Source organism: Myotis brandtii, unplaced genomic scaffold (genome assembly GCF_000412655.1).
Source record: "Myotis brandtii unplaced genomic scaffold, ASM41265v1 scaffold1643, whole genome shotgun sequence".
Lineage (NCBI taxonomy): Eukaryota > Metazoa > Chordata > Mammalia > Chiroptera > Vespertilionidae > Myotis > Myotis brandtii.
In genome coordinates, this window is record NW_005356017.1 from 697,983 (window position 1) to 719,896 (window position 21,914).

Consider the following 21,914-nt stretch of genomic DNA (forward strand, 5'->3'; position numbering starts at 1 on the left):
GACTCCTGTCCATTCACTGATGTTCCTGCCCTGACAGTCTCTCAAGATAAGGCGAACGCCTTTTGACAGGACAGAGAGCATATATATTTTCCTCTGTTTTCTCGTGGATGGGGTTGTCGACAACTTGAAATGTGTGGCTCAGCAAATTTGTGGGGTTTTTTATTATTATTTTATTTCTTCCCTTCTCTTGTTCCCCCTTTGGCTGTGCAGGAAGGATGACAGAGGCAAGCCTCCGGAGAGCTGCAGGGGTCAGGGGGCCTGTTTCCCCTCAGTACTTATTTAGCATTTTGTTGTACAAAATAACAATGCGCTGATTTAAAGGCGAACGCACGGGGGCATCTTCACCGTGAAAAGCAACAGCATTACAATGTGATGCTTAATATAAATTAGGAGGTGCTAGAGAGGAGGAGGGGGAAAAAAAACAGCCATAAATGTTTCCATGAGAGGACAGCAGCATTTTCTTTTCTATAAACCCATTTGTGGGAACCAGGGGGAGTGCCAAAAAAGATAGCACTCAAGCTGTTGTGTATTTAACGACAAAACAGGAAGAACTTTTCAACATCCTTATTTTTCCTTTATGATAGTCTCATGCTCTACAATGGTGTTTGCTAGTTGCAAATAAATTCACAAATCCCAGCGACTTATTAGGCGACTGTATTACAAGGTTAACTGTTTCTATCCCTCAGTGTACTCTTCTGCTAAAGTCAGGCCAGTCATCACTAGCTTCCCAAACTTAGGTGTGCACACAAGATCCCTGGAATTCTATTAAAATGCAGATTTGGATTCAGTAGGTCTAAATGGGCCCTGGGATTTTTGCATTTCTAAGCTGATGCCATGTTCTTCACTGGCAAAGCACATATTAAGTAGCCAAACACCAGCCATTTTTTTTTCTTAAAAAAAAAAGGAATAGTTTATATATGGACAAATTATACCCTAGTAGCACACCAAGGTAAGGCATAAATAACTTGAACATATCACAAAAGGTAACAGATTCTCTACCTGGCAAATTGTGGGTACTCAACTAATATTTCAATGAATGGAAGAACTAATATTTCAAAGAATGCAATCCCCAAGTTTCATGTAACAGCCATCTTTTTAATAACCACTTTTCATTTTTACAGGTATCTTAAAGACGGCCATCCTAATTTCCTTTTAGATAGTTAACTAAAATTATATCTTTAAAGCCAAAGATAAAAAGTAACTTGTCCATTTTCTCATACACATTGTCTCCTTACTTCATCTCACTGAGGGTAAGATATCTTTCTTATCTATATCTCCAGGCAAAATGCAAAACTAAAATACTGCTTGGCCTAAATATCTTCCATAACCTATTATTTTTTGCTTCCCTAAACTCAAGCCATTTTGGACTTGACAGGTGAGAATGTTTGACTGAAAAAACACACAATTAATTCTAGAAACCTACACAGCAAGATACAGAAATAATACGTGAGACACTTAAGATTTTATTTGCATTGCAAAATTAGTTACGACACTAAGAAACTCCAAATTATTATTTAATAGTTTCTTGATCAAATTTTATGTCCCTTTTTGGGGGGAAGGGAGTAGAAATATCACACATGAATCATATCAAATTCCTTATGAAACCATAAATTCCTCATTCGAAGTATTTGATAAGTATTCTGAAAAATATTGTTTTAATAAGAAACCTCTGAGACTTCTAGGTTTTGAAAGACTACACAAAGCGAAGGGTGTTGAACTGAAGAGCAGTCATTCTTGAAAATCTTTACTGACAACAGAGACCAGACAGTGATGATAAATACTAGATTTCTCACAGAAAAACTGGCTTAAAGTAATTTATTCGCATTGAATTTCAATGGGCGGCAGACAGGACTACATGAATAGATAGGTAGAAAGATCTTATCTGTTTTTACTGAAATGTATGTATTTCAGATCCGTTCCTTTGGTTGGGATATTCTGGCTAGCAACACCACGATATACTATCTTGGTTGACCCCACTGTTGTCTGACAGTCTTCATAGGCCTCAGGCAGACTAATGAGAATATATCTTCTCTGAAGTGCTACTGTATGTCATGGCATACAAGGTGACCTTTTAAGTTTAAAAATAGCCTTCAAAAATGGACTTATACACCCAGAATAAAAACGAAAAGCTTCCAATTTCAGGTCTCAGAGCAAAGTCTGGAGATCTGGCTGACTTCCCCCCAGTGAAGAGCTTAGAACGACAGGCACAGTTAATGTGTGACAGGAGGAGAAAGAAAGTGGGTCCAGAAAGAATTGCCCAGTAATCGTGAGCCAATGCCTTGGGATAGCTGGTGTGCAAACATGTCAAATAAAACCCCACGGCTTTGCAGCATCCTTTGCATGCATATCGATTTTAATATTTCCATACTCTTACATGCTCTCATGCTAACTGATATAGTACAATGTATGCTATGTATGTATAAGACACTCCAAAGAAATCCTCTTGTACCAGATTCCTTAGCATTTTTAAAAGCTTGTTAGCGCATGGTATAATTTTCTAGATGTGGGGAGAAAAGTATTTGGTTACTGAATTTTCAAATGATTTCCACACTAGTAATTTCTAAACTATTTAAAGTCTCAGTAGAGCTTACTCTGTTGAATGGTGCACCATAAAAGCCATTAAATCAGTGGTTCTCAACCTTTCTAATGCTGTGACCCTTTAATACAGTTCCTCATGTTGTGGTGACCCCCAACCATAAAATTATTTTCGTTGCTACTTCATAACTGTAATTTTGCTACTGTTATGAATCATAATGTAAATATCTGATATGCTGTAAGTGTTTTCCGATGGTCGCGACCCACAGGTTGAGAACTGCTGCATTAAATAATAATTCAGAATTCAATCAGTGTATACTATATACTGTGTGTGGAGGAATAGAGGTGAGAAATGGAGTCATTGCATTCGAGGTGTTCACATCCAACTTTGGAAAATGCACAGGTTGGGGTGGAGCTTGTCCCTATGGCGACAGAGCAAGGAAGGCTGCTCAGAGACACTGATACACACTACGTCTTGGGTGGCACCTTGTAGCAATGATCAAGATGGCTAGAAGTTTATTAGGCAAGGGAAACATGAATGTCCAAAGATGGATATAAACAAGCAATGGGTATTTGAGAAATTTAAAATAAGTTAGTAAAGTTGGAGCATAGGGTATCTGTGGAGGATGAATGAGGCTCTAAAGAGTAGAGTAGTAAAAAACACAGATGAGGTAATCTAGGGAAAATATAAGTGAGAAGAAAGATGAGAGCATGATAATGCTTAGTGGATGGACAGTGATGGAGACACCTGTCACTGGCCATGACAAGGGACAGTCAGATCAAGCCCCCTGGAAGGAAAAAGTGGCAACAGGAAACCACAGGAGACCTGTGAGTCACTTCAATGGAGTCAGGAAGGTAGAAACTAGACAAGAGAAGCCATCGGAATTTAAGAAGTCAAAAGCACGAATGCACAAAACTTTGCAGAAGCTTGTCCAAGACCGAAAGCAGAGAGGCTCCTGAGAATTAATTACATGCATTTCCTTCTATTCCCTTTCACTAACCTGACAATAAAGAAAAAAAAGGATGATGAGGGCAAAGAGACGACAGGGCAGAATAATCAACAGAAGTCAACAAAATCTCAGAAGCTAGAAAACGGTAAAGATGACAAAGCGGAGCATGGAAAGCCGAAATTGAGGTACTTGAAGAGCAGTAGGTTAGCAAGAAGCAAGCAGATTTGTTCTGCAGAATCTAGAAAAAAAAATCAGGAAATAAAGACGCCTGGTGCCTTGAAAGGTGGGCTGAGCAGTGGGGCTATAACCTGCAGGCCTGCATTCTGAGTAAGAAGCTGTTAGCTACACATGGTCAGCTATTCCCTAGAGAGCTAAGGGACACTCCCTTTCTACTGGGTTAGGAGATGGAGGCTTAGTCTTTGCAGAACTGGAACAGTGGCTTCAGGTCCAGAGACACAGGCTCGGCAAGGGGGATGGTAAAGTGTCACCTGAGTGAGATGATGAAGGGAGCATCTACAATCTCAAAACGGAAATAGGACTTACCCAATGCACCACCTGATCCCTTTTGCCCACTAAGTCCTCTAACGGCTGACTGCAAGATTCGTAAATCTCAGAGATGAGACTGGCATTCTCTGGAGAAGCTAATCACACTAAGACTAAAAAATCACATGTGCTGTTATTTGGGGACCTCATTACTATGGTGAGATTGTGATCCTATTACCATATGTAAAACCCACCACCTGCCTGTGCATGCTATTGTATAGCATTTGGCTTTTAGTGCCTCACTCCTAAAAAACAAAGCAGACATTCATGGATCTCTAGACATTTGAGGAAAGCTTCAACACTGAATACAGGACCAAACAGGTTAGAAAAAGTAAGAAACTTTGTACAGGACACATAACTTCCTAAACATCCTTCCAATTCCTATCTTCAGAGATTAAATAATATCCATATAAAAAGAGCAAGGCATTTAAAAAAAAACTGTCAGCCCTAGCCGGTTTGGCTCAGTGGATAGAGCGTCAGCATCCGGACTAAAGGGTCCCAGGTTTGATTCCGGTGAAGGGCATGTACCTTGGTTGCGGGCACATCCCCAGTGGGGGGTGTGCAGGAGGCAGCTGATCAATGTTTCTCTCTCATCGATGTTTCTAACTCTCTATCTCTCTCCCTTCCTCTCTGTAAAAAATCAATAAAAAATATATTTTTAAAAAAACTGTCAGAGAATAAGAAAGACCTCTCGTAAAGTATAAAAATTACAGTTAAAATTCTATGCTGAAGTTAAGAAATAAAGTTTGAGGGCATCTCAGAAAATTGATCAAAAGCCAAGGAGATGATTGTGGAAAAATTATTAAATGCATATCTTATATTGTTTTCCATATTAAAGAATAAGGAGCAACTCATTCATTTACTTATTCATTCATAAGTATTTAGTGAGCACATACTATGTGCCATGTACTACCATGGACTGCTTAAAAACATACAAAATTCTTATCCTTGAAGAAGTCCCATTCTAGGGGTGGGTAAATGACATTACAATTTTTTACTAAATGCTAAAATGTCATATATGAAGATAAATGAGAAAGAGGATGTTATGGCCTAAATGTTCTGTGTTTCCCCCAAATTTTTATGTTGAAGCCCTAACCCAGTGAAGCCTTTGGGAGGTAATTAGGCCATGAGGATGGAGACCTCATGATGAGATTAGTGCCCTTTTAAGAAGAGGCACAAGGGGGCTCCCCTGCTCTCTCTTCCTCCACCAGGTGTGGGTACAGCAAGACGGTGCCCCTCTGCAAACCAGGAAGAGGGCTCTCACCAGACACCAAATCTGCCTGTACCCTGATCTTGGATTTTCAAACCTCCCTTACTGTGAGAAACAAAGATCTGTCCTTTCAGCCCCAAAGTCTATGGTATTTTGTGATAGCAGCCTAAGCCAACTCATACAGAGGAGATAAGAGAGACAGAGAGAGACAGGATAGTTAGGCAGACCCTCTGGGAAGGCAACATTTAGACAGAGTTCTGAATGAAGTAAGAGAGGGAGCACTGTGGGGACAGAGCTCAGTGCAAAGGCCCTGAGGCAGGCACATGTTTTGTATTCTCAAGCAAAAGCAAGGGGACCTGTGCCACTGCCACAGAGCAGTTGGAGAGCTGCCATAAATGTAACCACAGAGGCATCCCTGGCAGAGCAGTGAGGGTCTATGAGGCCAAGGTAATGACTCGGTAGGTTTAGTTTGGGGTTGGCAAGCTTTTTCTGTAAAGGGCCAAATAGTAGCTAAGTTTTGCAGGCTGACAGTCTCTGCCCACTGCTCACCTCTGCTGTCACAATGGGAAAGGGGGCCGGATAGGGCTCCATGCCATCTCAGTCTAATTGTGATGGGAAGCTACTGGAGGGTGGTTTGTGCTTCCAGTTTTCCACTCTCTGAAACAAGAAGCAAGGTCATCCTCTAGCAAGAGATGTTGTATGTTTGGGGAGACAGAAGTCTGAAACAATGACCTTGAAGATTCATTAGGGAAATAAATCTGTATCGACAGACTACATACACTGAGGGTTCTCATTTACCTTGTGATCAAATGTAATGCAAGCTAGTCAGCATTGGGTTTTGTTGGTGGTGGTGGTTCATTTGTCTTATTGTGACCACATGTTTATGTGGCGCTCACTGTGAATCAGGCACTACTCTAAGCATGGCACAGATATTAATTCACTTTAACTTCTGCCCAGAGAAAAGTGGTAAGTTGGATTGACCAGAATGGAAGTAAAGGCTGGAAAGAGAAAAGAGTGAGGGAGTACAAAAGAGTAATTAGAATCATGAGCCCTGGAATCTAAGCCAGGTGACCTGAGAGAAAAAAACAGGAGGGGCTGGTGGACAGGAAAACGGTGGTGCGGTGAGGGTTAGGAGGTCCATTTGGAGTTGAAAAATTGTGGGACTCGGGTATTAAGTGGATAAGGAGAAAGATTCACCACTATCTTCTAGAGGGTGTATCTACCAACATTACTCCCCTGACAGATAAAGTCTTGCTTTTATTAATGGATGGGCCCAAGCTTAACCTCACACACAACATTTGTACTAAAATCCCGATGTGATCATGTGTGCCTCTGAACGCTCAGCAGCTCTCCACTCCTCCCAGAGGAGGTCTTCCACGGTGCAAGCCACTGAAACCAAGGCATGGCCCTCAGAAACTGGTCCCTCACTGGTCTCATCTGTAAATTCCCTTATTTAAATAAAGCGTGCTCTGACACTCTCACGGAAACACTGTATGCTCTTAGGCACAGTTTCAACCTCCTCAAACGCCTTTCTCCCATTTCTCAAACTTATATTCAACTTTCAATAGCCAAGCACAATTCCACATCCTCTGTCAACTTTGCTCTGACCATGCAAGCTTGAACTCAGTTTAACACAACCTTCATCAAGTAAGGCGTTTCAGTAAGCATCCTGAGCCAGGGCGATGTTTCATAGTCCTTTGTATCCCTCATGACACCTGGGCCATATCATGCACAAAGCATGGGCCCAAGTACATTTATCTTATTTGGGAAATTATCTCATAAAACAAAATGTTAGGACATTTATAGAGATACTAAGGAAAAATAATTATATCACCAGGAAATAATTTAAATTCTACGGATGAGAGACACTTTGTGGGCAAGGCAGAGATTTCTTTGTTCTTTTAGTTTGGGTTGTATAAAAAGAAGAGCAAGAACGTAGCTAAGACAAAGAGTGATTTTCATTTGCAAATACTTTTCTCAAATTACATAAGAAAAAATAATCACATGAAGAAAATTATAAAAGAGGGATGCAAAAAAGATTCCCAAATCTTACCACCTTTATAGAATTACTTGTATAATTTTGAGGTATTTCTTTCCAGTATGTTTCTCTATGCATACACTTTTTAATATAATTATAATCCTTCGAGGCTCAATACTTCATATTCTGCTTTTTCACTTGGAATTATAATATAGCTAGAGGCCCGGTGCACAAAATTCATGTACTCGGGGGGAGGGTCCCTCAGCCCAGATTGCTAGAGGGCACAGGGCAGGCCAAGGGACACCACTGGTGCATGATCAGGGCTGAGGAGGGACCTGGGAGGTTGGCCAGCTGGGGAGGGACCGCAGGAGGGCTCCCGGGCATGTCCGGCCTGTCTCGCTCAGTCCTGATCAGCAGGACCCCCTGCAGCAAGCTAACCTACTGATTGGAGCGTCTGTCCCCTGGTGGTCAGTGCATGTCATAGTGACTAGTCTACCGTCTGCCCCCAGTGGTCAGTGCACGTCTGGGGAGGGACCTGGGAGGTTGGCCAGCTGGGGAGGGACCGCAGGAGGGCTCCCGGGCGTGTCCGGCCTGTCTTGCTCAGTCCTGATCAGCAGGAACCCCTGCAGCAAGCTAACCTACTGATTGGAGCGTCTGTCCCCTGGTGGTCAGTGCATGTCATAGTGACTAGTCTACCGTCTGCCCCCAGTGGTCAGTGCACGTCATAGTGAGTGGGTGAGAGGCCTTAGGATATCATTAGCATATTACGCTTTGATTGGTTGAATGGCCGACCAGACAACCACACACTTAGCATATTAGGCTTTTATTATATAAAGAACTATTCATCGTATCTTACTCTGGAAAAAATCTACTACACTGAAGAGTTGTCCCTCATTTTAGTTGACAAAGATACTTTTGGGGGTAGCTTTCAAGATTAGCATCTCTTTGAATGACAAGCTAACCTACCTGAATGACAGTCAGTCACCTGTCAAAAGGCCTCACACTGCCTTTTTCGTTTTTATACCTATAAAATGGATATAGTCTTAGGTCTTATCATTTGCCATCACCCTAACTGGGTTTTTACCCCTACGAGACAGAAGCTTCATTCATGCATGGATCCAGGGTAGTTAGGGATATTTTTTCTCCAGCATGTGATATAGCATGAGGTAATTAATAGTATTATATGGAGGATTATTTACCAACATTTCATTAAGGAAAGTCACAGCGATATTGATATGAGAACAAATGCATTTTTTCATATCACATAGCATACTTAATAATAACTAAGGAAATAAACTATTTGGTACGAACAAAGGCAGACTGGAATAACATCATTAAATCACCCACATAACTGTAAAAATATAGCAAATGCATAGTAAAGTGTGAAATGACAGAAGGCCCGATATTTGCTAAAGTTGCTGTCATCCTGCAATCTGCAATAGACAGTAAATAACATCGTCACTACCGGGGTCACTTGTCTTGACCTTAAGAACCCCTCAGAAATGACAATTTGACTCAAAACGGTGGTTTTCTAAAGCAGCTATTTTTACAACCACTGGTTCCCAGAACAGGCATAAGAAATTGCTCACTCCCCAGAACATCTCTCATTCTTACAGAACATACCCAGAAAAAGCCTCAGATGTTCATGACACACGTTGGGTTTTCGGCAGCGCGTTATCCTGTGGAGCTCTGCAATCAATTACTGTTATACCACCATCATTAATAATTTTCTTAATGAAAATGATTCTGTTGATCTCTGTTGTATTTTAATTATCAGAGTTAAGCATAATTACACTGCAGCTCTGAGCTGGCATGTGGACTCCTTTAGGGTGCAATTTTGTTTTAACACACTGATAATGTAATTTTACATTGTGTCAGTTTGTTTGGTTATTATCCAGTTGTACAATTCCACTGTATTCCTGATAACAGATAATAACCTTAGTACCTCCTATATCCTGAAGTCATTTAAAAAGCAATATTGGAATTCTGTGACTCGCTAACTTAATCGCCTTATGATTTTATAATTCCTGCTGTTAAATATTGGGTTCAGGCACCCACCTCTTGTAAGAATTCTGTAAAACTAGACAATAGTTACACATTTTCTATGAAGTACTAATAGGAAATAAAGACTTTATTTTAAGCACATTTTCCCCTTTAAATTCTTATTTCTTATTTCTATGATATTAGGTCCTTTAGGTAAAGTTGCTTGAAGGCTAGTTTAAAAATTGGCTGCCACTTTAGACAAGGCTATTGTTTCAAAGTTCTAGGGACATGTAACAGACCCTCTATTTTAACGTGGAAAATAGTCCAGACTTTTGCAAGAATCCTTACAATGAAAGATCTTTGTGTTGAAAAATTGATCAATTTAGTCAGTGTGCAGAAAGTTGCTCACCCAAGATAGGTCATATTAGAATTTGTCACTAATTCAACGGTGCCTAGTATAAGACCTGGAACACAGTAGGCAATCAATATAGGTTTAACTGAATTAACTGCATGGCTACATTTGTGCAAACAACAAAAATCAGAACTTTGAAGATGGTCCTAGAATGATTTTGAGATTGGTCTTCTGTATGACTTTTAATTGCCGTGGTCTTAAAAGCAACAGAGAAATTGGGAAAAAGTACTGCTGTCACTGCTGTTTTTATTTCTTGGACACTTTCTCTTTAAAGCCAAACCATAGAATGAGAAAAAGAAAGTCTGGCTGATAAACATGTAGTATGCAATTTGGGAAGAAGAGCAATAACCTACAACCACAGACGCAGGCCAGGCCGAAGGAGCACGGATTTGTGCACCGGGCCTCTAGTGATATTTATAATAACATACACAGTTAGTGTGTGGGTGCATCTTCCCCAAAATTCTGTGAGATGGCCACTGCTATTCTATTTTTACAGCTGAGAAAATCAAGATTTATAGAGGGAAAATGACTTGCCCAAAGTTACATATGAGCAACCGTTGTTTCACAATGAAATTGTGCTTTCACATAAGAAGAATTCTTTTTTATTGATTGATTGATTTTAGGGAAAGAGAAAAGGAGAGAGAGACAGAGACAGAGACAGAGACAGATACGAGAGAGAGAGAGACCTCTCGCAATCTGGGAGCTCTCGGGGGATGTCAGAGAGCCGGTTTCGGCTCGATCCCGCAGGCCAGGCCGAGGGAGCCCACTGGTGCACGGATTTGTGCACTGGGCCTCTAGTGATATTTATAACAACATACACAGTTAGTGCGTGGGTGCATCTTCCCCAAAATTCTGTGAGACAGCCACTGCTATTCCATTTTTACAGCTGAGAAAATCAAGATTTAGAGAGGGAAAATGACTTGCCCAAAGTTACATATGAGCAACCGTTGTTTCACAATGAAATTGTGCTTTCACATAAGAAGAATTCTTTTTTATTGATTGATTGATTTTAGGGAAAGAGAAAAGGAGAGAGAGACAGAGACAGAGACAGAGACAGATACGAGAGAGAGAGAGAGAGAGAGAGAGAGAGAGGGAGAGAGGGAGAGAGAGAGAGAAAGACTAATTTGTTGTCCCACTTATTTATGCATTCATTGGTTGCTTCTATTATGTGCCCTAACTAGTAAGAGAACCTGCAACCTTAGCGTATGGGTAGGATGATTGAGCTACCTGGCCAGAGCAAGAATAAAGGCTTAATTTTACTAGTAAATACTCAGAAAAACAAAACTCAAATTAAGCCATTTACTTTTTATATATAAAAGGGCCATCAATATTGTGCAACCACTCTAAAGAACAGAATGTTACAGAGCAAAGAAGACACCATGCTGTACAACTGAAACTAATACAAAATAATATCCAGTGTAAACTGTAATTGAAAAAGAAAAAAAGAGAAGACAAGCTCCAACATTCGATAGGCATTAGTGGATTTTAGTAGTAAGTGGGCAGACTTTGCTCATCCTACCCCCTAGCAACCTCCCTTTCACTTCAGCATAGTGCTTTTTAGTCTTTTTTCACTGCAGATAAGTAAATTAGAATTATCTGGAGTCTGTTGAAAATAATGGCAAAAACAGACGACCCAACAAGTCTGGTCCATCAATGTCTGGATGACCTAATTACTTTCTGGAATGACAGGGGGTAGTTGAGGCAGGAAAAACATACATCAGATTATAACATTAACGCCAAATACTATTCTTTTCTGACATTGATGAAACAAGACGATGGCAGGCAGTTAAGCAGCACTAAGTGATATAATACATTTTATAATAATTATTTGATGAACGCCCTGACAATGAAAATTTTATAATTATATTTAATTTCATTACTAGCCCACATTTAATAATACTTCAAGAAGCATGTCTCTTAAGTGGTAATAGTTACATATTAAGTGGCCTATGGACACAACATAAAAATATCAAAAATTTCACGGTTAAGGCAATTTTTAAAACACTACACATATGCATTTTACATCCTATTTGTAAATAGGTGCTAATATACTCTCAGTTAGCCATTTCATATAATAATGATTTTGGCATAAAATGCCTAAGTCATGTAGGTTCTCAGCTAGAAAACAAAATAAGGAAATCTGGGTGCATGGATGTTAGCCCAATAAGCAACCATGTATGTGTGTGTGGCAATAGTACTTTGGTTTTATTGGGGAAACTATTCACCCTCCATCTTAGTGGCTCCTGTGGGGATAATTCTACTCTTTGGCCCTAAGGATGATTGTAGTCGATGAGGGAGAGTCAGGGAGAGTCATAGCGATTAACTGGTTTAGGGATTGGTATGTGATATATCCCAATAAACATCTGGAAAAGCTCTTTTCGCTGGAATTGTTGAGCTGGTAGAATAAGTCTGGAGCTTCCCACCGCCTGAGGAGACTACTTCTGAGAATGAAGCTCACAAAAGAAAGAGGAAGCAGAAGACAGAGAGAGACGATCTGGGGACAAGGTTTGAACAACTGGAGGAAGGTGTTCCTGAAGTCCAGAACTGCCACGGACTCTCAGGTCCATGAGCAGATGAATGCCCCTCCTCCCAGCACACACACACATACACACACACACACACACACATGAAGGTGTTCCTGAAGTCCAGAACTGCCATGGACTCTCAGGTCCATGAGCAGATGAACGCCCCTCCTCCCAGCACACACACACACACACACACACACACACACACACACACACACGTGAACTTTTATCACTTGAAAACAAGAGCCCCCCCAAATAACATACACACTATGACAATGCCTCACACATTAGAGATTTTCAAGTCAATATTGTTAAATCTAAATTGCTAATCCTTCCACCTACAAAACACATTTGCTTTGAGGAGTTCTGCCATACCTGCTGGCTGTAACGACAAAAGGCTTCAGAGCCCGTGTGGTCCTGGTAGGTGTGCTCCTCGGGGTCACATTTTCCATGACGCGAATGGTCCCTATTCCAATCCCAAAATATTAAGGTACTCCCAGAACGTGAAGACCTACTGTGGGGAGCTATCCCCGCCCTCCAATGAAAATCTGAATTCTAGATAGTAACATCAGGCCTCTACAGCAGAGCTTTCCCAAGTGTGTTGCCTAGAGCACTAATCCCCGTGGAAGTCCATTGGAAAAAAACACACATACACACACTTTGGGAAGTTCCACATTAACATATACTCCCGTGATTTCTGGACATGAAGGTCTGTGTGGTTTGGGAGCATCTTCTCATCATGTAACAGTCACACGTGCAAAGGCAGAGTCCCATAGGACACGGAGTACAGAATTTGAAATTGTCAAGATCTGGATTCAAACTTGGCTCCAATGTTAGCTCTCCATATGGGCCCAAGGACAACCATCCTACCTCTCTAAGCCACAACGCCAAATTGTGTCCAATGAAAAAAAACACCTGCCCATCTCACTGAGCTGTTTAAATCTTAATGCAGGGAGAACATATTCCACTGTGTATAACTCAGACCCTAAGCTAGACCAATGTGCGTGTGAACCCCACTTCAACTTCTGCGCATATTAGCTCCGTGACCGTGGCAAATTACTTACCCTACGAATTCGCAATTTCACCTTGTTAAAATGAGGTAGTATATTCATTACCTTATGGGAGGTTTACATGATGATTAAATGAAATAATGCATATATAGTTATTGGAGTCCCTGCTATTTGAACTGCAATACTAATTGTTCTTGTAGGGTGAACAATATCTAATTGCCTTTTGTAGAAACTATGAAATGGCAAGAATTCAAACGGTTCATCATCATAGTATGTGAAGTGTCTATTATAGTCTCTGGCATGCATTAATCATTGGTTTATCTGGTCAACTAATCAATATTTATTTCGTTTTTTGTTTTGTTTTGTATAAGCAGCATGCCAGACCAAAGATAGAAAGGCGACTAAGACACAGTCCTTGCCCTCAGTAAATGTGGAGTAGATTGGAAAGGCAGGAAATAGCTTACTTTTTACTTACTCTTTCTAAATGCATAAAATTATAATCATAAAATAAGGCAGTGAAGAGGAATGAGAGAAGTAAGTACAATTTGGTATGGGAATACCAAGGGCGGGGACTCAAGGGTGCTTAATAAATGTGACCATTATTATCCAGGTACAAGGCTAGCACAAGTTTTATCAGTTAATTATTAATTAATAAGCTTCCATAAATTACTCAAAATTTATTGCCAAAAGGCTTGAGGTATATCCACCTATAATAAAAAAGTACTCCATTGAACACTGAATTAGAATTTTGTTATTTTCCTTATATAACAATGTAACCATCGTCTCTTCCAAAAGAATGCCTGATTTTCAGATGCAATGGATTTGGGTTATGATAGGAGAACAGCTATCCCCTTGCTTCATCCATACTACAGAGCCATCATGCAGATAAGATATTGCACAGCAAAAAAAAAAAAAAAAAAAAAGTTATTCCCAGTAATTAACCCTATATTCCAAGATCCCTTTTGTATTTTGGCATCTTGAATGTGGGCATTGGGAGGCTGGTTCACTGTACTGTTTCTTTCCACGTTGATAGATCACATTGACGTATCCTGGGAAAATTCTACCTTCTCTTCCAGCTGAAAGCTCCCCCACCCGCATACCACAGGTATTTAGGGTTAGAAACTAGTGGGTATGGGGCCAGCAATCATAGAAGGGAAAGGGATATAATCAGATCCTGCTGTGCAGATTGTTTTCTTAGCTTGCAAATTCCCTTTTTCCGGTGTTTCAACTTTCAAAGGCTATGGCAGTTTAAAGGCAATCCTCTTATAAGTGTACAAATTATAATGATTATAGGAACAAGTTGTAATTGTTCCTAGCAAGTTTTTAAGAGTCTTTGATGTTATGATTAGTGTTTTCTATGTTAATACATTGATAGGGGCGCTTATTTGCTTGGTCCCTTGTACGCTTTCATGGTGTCTAGGTTCAATGTGCAAATAAATCTTTGATCTCAGTAGGTCTATTTGGTAAAAAACGAAAGCTAGAAGAAATTAAACATGAGAAGCACAAGGTTCTGCAATATTTACAAAGCGGAGTGATGAGGGATTTTGCTGGAAAAAGTACAGAGCTCGGTTCCATAACTTGAATATGGAGGAAAGGGCCCCAAACCACACCACACACGAGGAGGGGGCTGTGTGTTGGAGAGCCAGTCCCGCAACATGCCACCGCCGAGCTGTGAGCTGTGGCTTGGCTCCTTTGTAGCCAGGGCGTAGCTGGATGACACCATCTAGGCTGATGTCTCACTGAGCAAATCAAAGGCAAAGCTCTGCAAGCCATCGCTTCCTCCTGCCCGGTCCCCTCCTGCCCTTCAGAAATCGCTACCGGGGAGAATTCCATCTTTGCCAGGGTTTCATTTTAAGCTACCCTCCCGTCACAAGTGATTTCAAGAAACTGGCTGGAATGCGGTCTCCTGGAATATACACCTTGACAGGAAGTGCTAAATGTCACAAGGAATTTGCTTCTTGGTAGATAATGCCTGTGAGGGAAACCTGGGATTTCCTCAAACCGGCCATCACTGAAAACGGAGAACAAGGAAGGGGTACTCAAATATGAACCAAGTTTAGGAAACTGTGTGTGGTGCTAAGTAATTCATGGCATAATACTGTTTGATTTACGTTGTGAAAAAGCATCAGGCTTTGCTGCAAACACAGGTAAGAGAAATCGTAAGAGGAAAAGGAAGAGAGGATCAAATTTGACTCCTTATTCCCATTCCAGCTCATTTGGCGCTTTTTCGCAATTCTCAGGTTTCAACACTTCCAAAGAAGGAGGGACGGGGTCTTGCATTTACCTTTGCTGTACACAATGCAGTTGTTTTTGTTGTCCTCCACTCCTTGCCAAGTCACATCCAGCAGCCACTTGGGACCAGCAGTCAGCACCATGGGGGCCTGAGCCTTTGTCTTCTGCAGAAAGAATGATAACAAACAGATGCCATTGGCTTTTATTGATTAAAACCTTGAATAATAAAGGATCATTTTATTTTTTTTTTACAAACAACTAAATCTCCAGAACCATAATCCAAGTCCTTATTCCCCTGCCTCCTGATATCTTGTTAAGATGACAGAAGCTGTGAAACTTTCCAGCTTGCACTAATCTGAATGGTAGAATTATTATCAAGGATTTCCCCCCCCCTAAATGATACTGGATCAGATCTCTAAGATTAGTCAGATCTCTTGTGGCTCTGAATTATAAAGAGAATGCAGATGACTTTCATTGCAAAGAGCAGGGTGTTTAGAAGTGAACTTTAGACACATTGTCCTTTCCTATCAACAGGATCTCACTATTTCCTGAAACAGACAGGAAAGAATGTAAAGAATCAGGATCCATTTCAAAGCTCTATCCTGAGCAACATTTATATTAGAGTAGGAATTTATTCTGAATGAATAATGAAATCTACTCGACCCCTTTGCTAAGTGTGGATATATAGTCTGTCTGTAGCTGAAATAATAATAATAATAATAATAATAATAATCCACCATACATTGTCTTCAGAAAGACTATAAAAGGGGAATTATGAATAAAATCAAACGCAGAGCAAGTAAAGCATGATATCCTCTGAGAGGCAGAGAAGCAGGGAGACAAAATGTTTCCAGGGGACATTTTAAATACGAGGTTCAAAAGGCTCAGCATTTTAGGTTGTTTCTTTAACGATGTTGATAAATGTACACGGCAGGAAATAAACTGGGAGGAAATAAGCTTAGCAAGACTCTTGTTTCTGATGAGTCACAGTGAACTGGCATTCAGACTTTTATCATTCAGCAGCCCATGTTCTGTATATCAAATATCATAAAACCACAACACAGAGCACAATACAAGGGTCTCCAGGTAATTTCTGAACTGCATTTTCACCCAGATACGATCCTGCCAGAGAGACCTCGGCCCAGTCTGGGACTTTCCCACATGTTTCGTGCTATCACCAATTTCCCAAATTGGCATTAACAAGTGTTCGCTTGAGGAGTTCCATGTAATCTGGCCACTTCAAATCTCTGAGGAATCTGGGAAACCCGTTTCACCCGCTGAATGACAACAATGATAACGCATGAGACATGGACCCATTGTTAACTGCGGAGCCATATTAAAAACGCTGCATGTTAAAAGGAAGGCTAACCCATTTCTTGAAGTTTCAATTGTATGATGAGAGATAAAACTACCACAGAATACACAATTTAATGAAAACATGAACCATGATGGATACATTTAAAAAGAAGTTGAAAAAATACTTCAAATATTAAAACAGAAGAGGTAGTAAACCAGATCAATTGCAAGAAATACTGGCATACTGATTTTTCATATTCATACTTTGATTCATTTCAAAGTCTTAGTTTTTCAAACACATACCTTGGTATCTAGCTAGTGTAACCATTAGAAAACAAGTATCTGAAAGCCCTGTAGGCAAGAAGTAATTTTATATCATGTTGTAATTTTTAACAATCTAGGCAAAATATTATCAAGTTGTCTCTAGGGTTACCCGTCTGAGTGACCATTTCTATTTATTTCCATTTTCAAACCAGAATTTGAGCACAGGCAAGCTTCTTCAATCTGAAATGATAGTGACCCATATCCAATTAAACAGTAGGTCTTAATTATGCATATTTTAGCTCCTTTTTATTACCAGAGAAACAGTTAAGTCCACAGATCAGGGTCAGCAGTTCTCCAAGCAGTAAGCAGAGCAAGTCACGGGAGACAGTCCACCATTCAGAGAAACCTGTCTATGATAGATTTAGTCATCTTCTTTGTAACATCTGCTTCTTCTGATTTGAAAGAATAGATTTCAACAACAGACACTTGGCCTCATTTCTATTGTATTCTATTATTTCATTTTAGTTATTTAATCTTTATATTCCATAGTTCTTAAAGCCATATGGATTTCTACACAGTAAATGAGCTTTTACAATTTTTGATAGATAATATAAAAAATAGATATTGATCACTTAAACACTTTAGGGAATCTTTAAGTGTAAAGTAAATCAATTGCTCTTCCATTCATTTCACAAACAAACCAATGAACAGAGTCCTTTGCGTGGTGCTAAAAATATGTTCAGGCGTGTTTTTTTGGTGAAGGGTACAGATACGTTAAAAAAAAGTTTGATGTAATGCAAAAAGTAGCAAGGTAAGGAGTATAACATCACGAGTAAACTGTTTGCAGGTCAGTGAAGCGCAAGAAAGAAATTCCTGTCCTATGGATTCTGGAAGGATTTCATAGAAGAGGTGATACTCAGGCAAGATCTTAAAGGATAGACAGGAGGAATTTACAATTTCTAGTAATAGCATGGCCATAGTCTGAATAGAATATATGTACATGTGTACAAGAAATAGTGAATAGTTCTGGACTCTTTTGTTTAAGTTCTTATAAAGTCTGTTCCTGGTATGTAGAAAGCACTAGATAAACATTAGCTGTCATCATTATCATCATCATCATCATCATCATCAATATTATTATTATCATCACGAGTAGGAGGAAGGAACAGAGCATATGGAAGGGCAGGTTAGAACAGATCTTGAAGGTCCTCTTCTTATTAGGAAAAACCTTTTGTGCTGAAATCTCTAAGAAGAATAAAGCCAATACAGATGGTTTGAGCAGGAAAAAATAAGGATTCTATTATTTCATATATATTTTCAGATAAAGAAATGGAAACTCAAAAATTTAATAATTTCTTTTAGGTAAAATAGCTTGTAGAAGGCAGGGCCCTTATTTATATTTATATCTCTTGTTTCCAAACTACTACTCCTAGGGTGACCAACCATCTGGGTTTTCCTTGGATTGAAGCATTTCCCAAGATGTTGGATTTTCAGTGTTAAAAATGGAAAGTCCTGAGCAAACTGAGATGCGTTCTTCAAGTCCACTCCTACTATTACTACTACCAAATATTAGCTGTTTATATCTATTGAGTATTTTCTAAATGTTGGGTATTAAGTACCTTCCTAGAATTTTTGTTTTTGATTTTTTTAACTCCAAGAGTTAGGCATGAACATTTTCTCCAGTTTTTACATGGGCCAATTAATATTTAAAGCAGTTAATTTTGTGGCACAATAAAAAAACCATTAATTAATATCTTTCCTTAATGGTAAATTAGGCATAATACCTTTTAAAACTTTGGAAGTGTTTATTATGCTTGGGTATAGGTACACTCTGACTTACTAAGAAACTAAATTAAAGAGGAAACAATTTCTTTTTCTCCAAATCAATAAAGCAAAAGCAAAAATTTACCAAAGATTTGCTGAAAGCTATATCCAAGCTGTAGAGTAAATAAGTAGATAAAAAAATCTCAAGGGACCAGTTATTACAGTTTCGAGCAGGTAAGTCAATTTCTTTCTGAAGAAGTCAACTTTTGTAGAGATTGACTGCCTTCAAAGAAGATTACCAAGTGTGAGAGGGAAGGAGTTAGTCAGGATTATATGAAATCCACACTCCAGCAAAACCTATGAATAGAAAATAACAGTAATGTTCACATTGATCATTAGGCTTACTTTCCAATGCCTCTCTCTATCATAAGGATTTATACAAGAGTTAAGAGTGGAAGCAACTTTACATTCAATGATTTCACAAATGAAGAAATGAAGGCCAAGATCTTTATCTAGTCTCCTACAGAGAATACAGTTGCTACAATAGGATGAGAAAAGAGAGCAGATGTAAAAGGTGTGGCAGGCAGAAATCTGGGCCCCAAAGATGTCCGTGCTCTAGTCACCTGGAACCTGAGCATATGTCACCTACTTGGTAAAAGGGATTTTAAAGATACGATTAAGGTTTAGGACCATGACATGACCAGGCAACCCTGGATTATCTAGATAGACCCAATCTAAACACAGGAGATTTCTTAAGTAGAAGAAAAAGGCAGCAGTAGATCAAAGAGATTGGACATGAAAGAATTCCACCTGCTGCATTTGAGGATGGCAAGCTGAGGCCTCAGCTAAGGAATGCAGTGGTCTAGAAACTGGGAGGGACATCAATTAAAGGGAGCAAAGAAGTGGACTTCAGTTCTGCAGACCCCAGGATCTGAATTCTTCTGCCAGCAATCTGAATGAGCAGAAAATGAATTCTCCCCAGACCGCCGCCTCCCAACCACTCCCCCACACAGAAAATAACACATCTGACAAACTGATTTTAGTCTCTAGAGATTCATACTGGACTTCTGATCTATAGAACTTTAATGTAATACATTTGTGTGGTTTTAAGCCACTAAGTGTATGGTAATTTGTTCTGGCAGTAATTGAAAACCAATACAAAAGACATTCAGAATCACTGACTTAAGGTTAAAAAACAAATGATAACTTCCTCATCAAATGTGCTCAAAAGTATAAAACAATTTTCCCTGGGTGGGGATAACACCAAATCTTCATTGCCATTCTAAAATCATTAGATATGTTTGATGTTTGTGCCTTAAAGTACGAGGAAATACACAGTGGTGACTAATAATTCCTGCTTCTGTAATTAGGAATTTAAAACATTTCATGGTTCATCATTGACCTTAGAGTTGAGGTGTAGCAGAAAGAACACTGCTGTTCTTAGAGTTAGATGATGTAGGTTTTAATCCTGACACATGCTACTGGTGGGTTCTATGAAGGGAAAATCACTTGAACTTGAACATTCTGAACCTCACAAGAACATCTGAGAAATGGGCAATACTTTCTATCTCAAAGCTTGCCATGGAAAGCAAGTGACACAGTGTAGAGTACACCAAAGATGCATGTCAAACTTTTGCTAAAGATCTATATGAATAGATGCATTAAAAATGTACAAAAACATGTGCTGAATCCCTACTATTTCTCAGGCACTGGTAATATCTGTCATCATTAGCATAGATGTCGAGACCAACACCATTATCCATTTTAAAAGTGGGGGTAGTCACTAATGCCACTGATCATTTATTTCCAACTCTCCACTTTCCAGGTGTCTTTTAAAGTTAGGTGTGGTCATATCACTTCATTTGACCAATGAAATTGAACAAGGACTGACTCATGTCACATTCACACAGAAGCTGTAGGAGCCAATGGACCACCATGATGCCTTGACTTTGCTGCATTGATCTTGTAAGCCTGCAAGGAGGAAGGAAGCCCTCATAGTATTCATGGACCATGAGAAAAAAACACACCTTTTTTAAATGTAAAGAGCTATTGTGATATTAGGGTTGCTTGCAACCTCAGCAAAACTTGGCTTATTCTCACTTGTACAAAGGTTTTCATCATTTTTTGTTTGCACTGAAATAACCCCTGGATTTTTTGCAGGTTAAAGTTTGCACTTTATCTATATCTAGGCCGTCTCTTTCAATAATAAATCAATTCAAGGTACATAACAGGAGCCCTGAATTTCAGTGAAGCTGGAATGTTTTAAAAAGGAAAAGAAACAGTGTGCACTTTTGAGGGCTCCCCATTGTAAGTTGAACAAAATCGGCCCTCCTGGACACTCTCTGAACCCAGAGTTTCATGCTTAGACAGTCTACAACTAGACAAACTTGACAAGGACAAAATGGGTCAAAAGTGTCATTTCTTAGGAATAATTAGAATCATCTAATGTGGATAAAAGAGGTCAGACTAGCATCCACTTCTCACTAACCTTTGGAGTTACTGGACCGACAAAGGAGGTAGCCTTCAATAAATGTTTATACTCGAGCCAAAAGGTTAATGGAGATAAAAGTAGACAGCCCAAAGGTAAAGAACAGAGGATAATTCTAACCCAAGAAACTGGTGACATAATGTGGTCTTAGAGATTCCAAATTTTGCTGGAAATATTTGTTGAAGATTTCCAAAACGAGGCTTAGGAAGAGCTAGAAGTCTTAGAAAAATCTGACCCATGAGACGAGCCTGACACCACAGCCTTTTAAAAGAACGAGGTGTCATTTAATGGAAAAACTGGCCTCCACTGATTTTAGTTCAGGAAATATAACAAAATCTCATTAGAGAATCTCAAGCCAGTACCATGAGATGTGGCTGGATGCTGATGAAAATGCTTTTGGGGTATTGCTTCCACAATTGAGTAATAGGTGAAAAGGACTAAGGCCTGTTTTGCAAAATTCATAGCTGCTTTAAGAATTCATAGCTGTTTCTATTCTTTCACCTCTAAAAACATATTCGAAGGGAGGCATAAAAATTTCCAAATTACAGTAGACATTAGACTTATACAGTTAGAACCAAAAACAAAAACAAAACAAAAAACCTGCCAATCTCTCCCAACTGCATTATTCACAAGTATATGAAAAAGGATAGTGTATGTGATTCCACCATGCACTACCACAGGGGAAAATTTTATACAGGAAGTTTCAGTTAATGCATCCAAATAG

The 21,914-nt window shown here is 39.5% G+C and overlaps 1 protein-coding gene across 2 annotated transcripts in view; it reads right to left on the minus strand.

Moving 5' to 3' along the window:
• ZFPM2 (zinc finger protein, FOG family member 2) overlaps positions 1 to 21,914 on the minus strand; it is a 312,267-nt gene that overhangs the window by 126,744 nt on the left and 163,609 nt on the right. For both annotated transcript variants that reach the window (XM_014536528.1, XM_014536529.1), the window contains one exon: positions 15,431 to 15,542. In XM_014536528.1, coding sequence (XP_014392014.1) covers positions 15,431 to 15,542 — 112 coding nt within the window. The remainder of the gene's footprint in view (positions 1 to 15,430; positions 15,543 to 21,914) is intronic.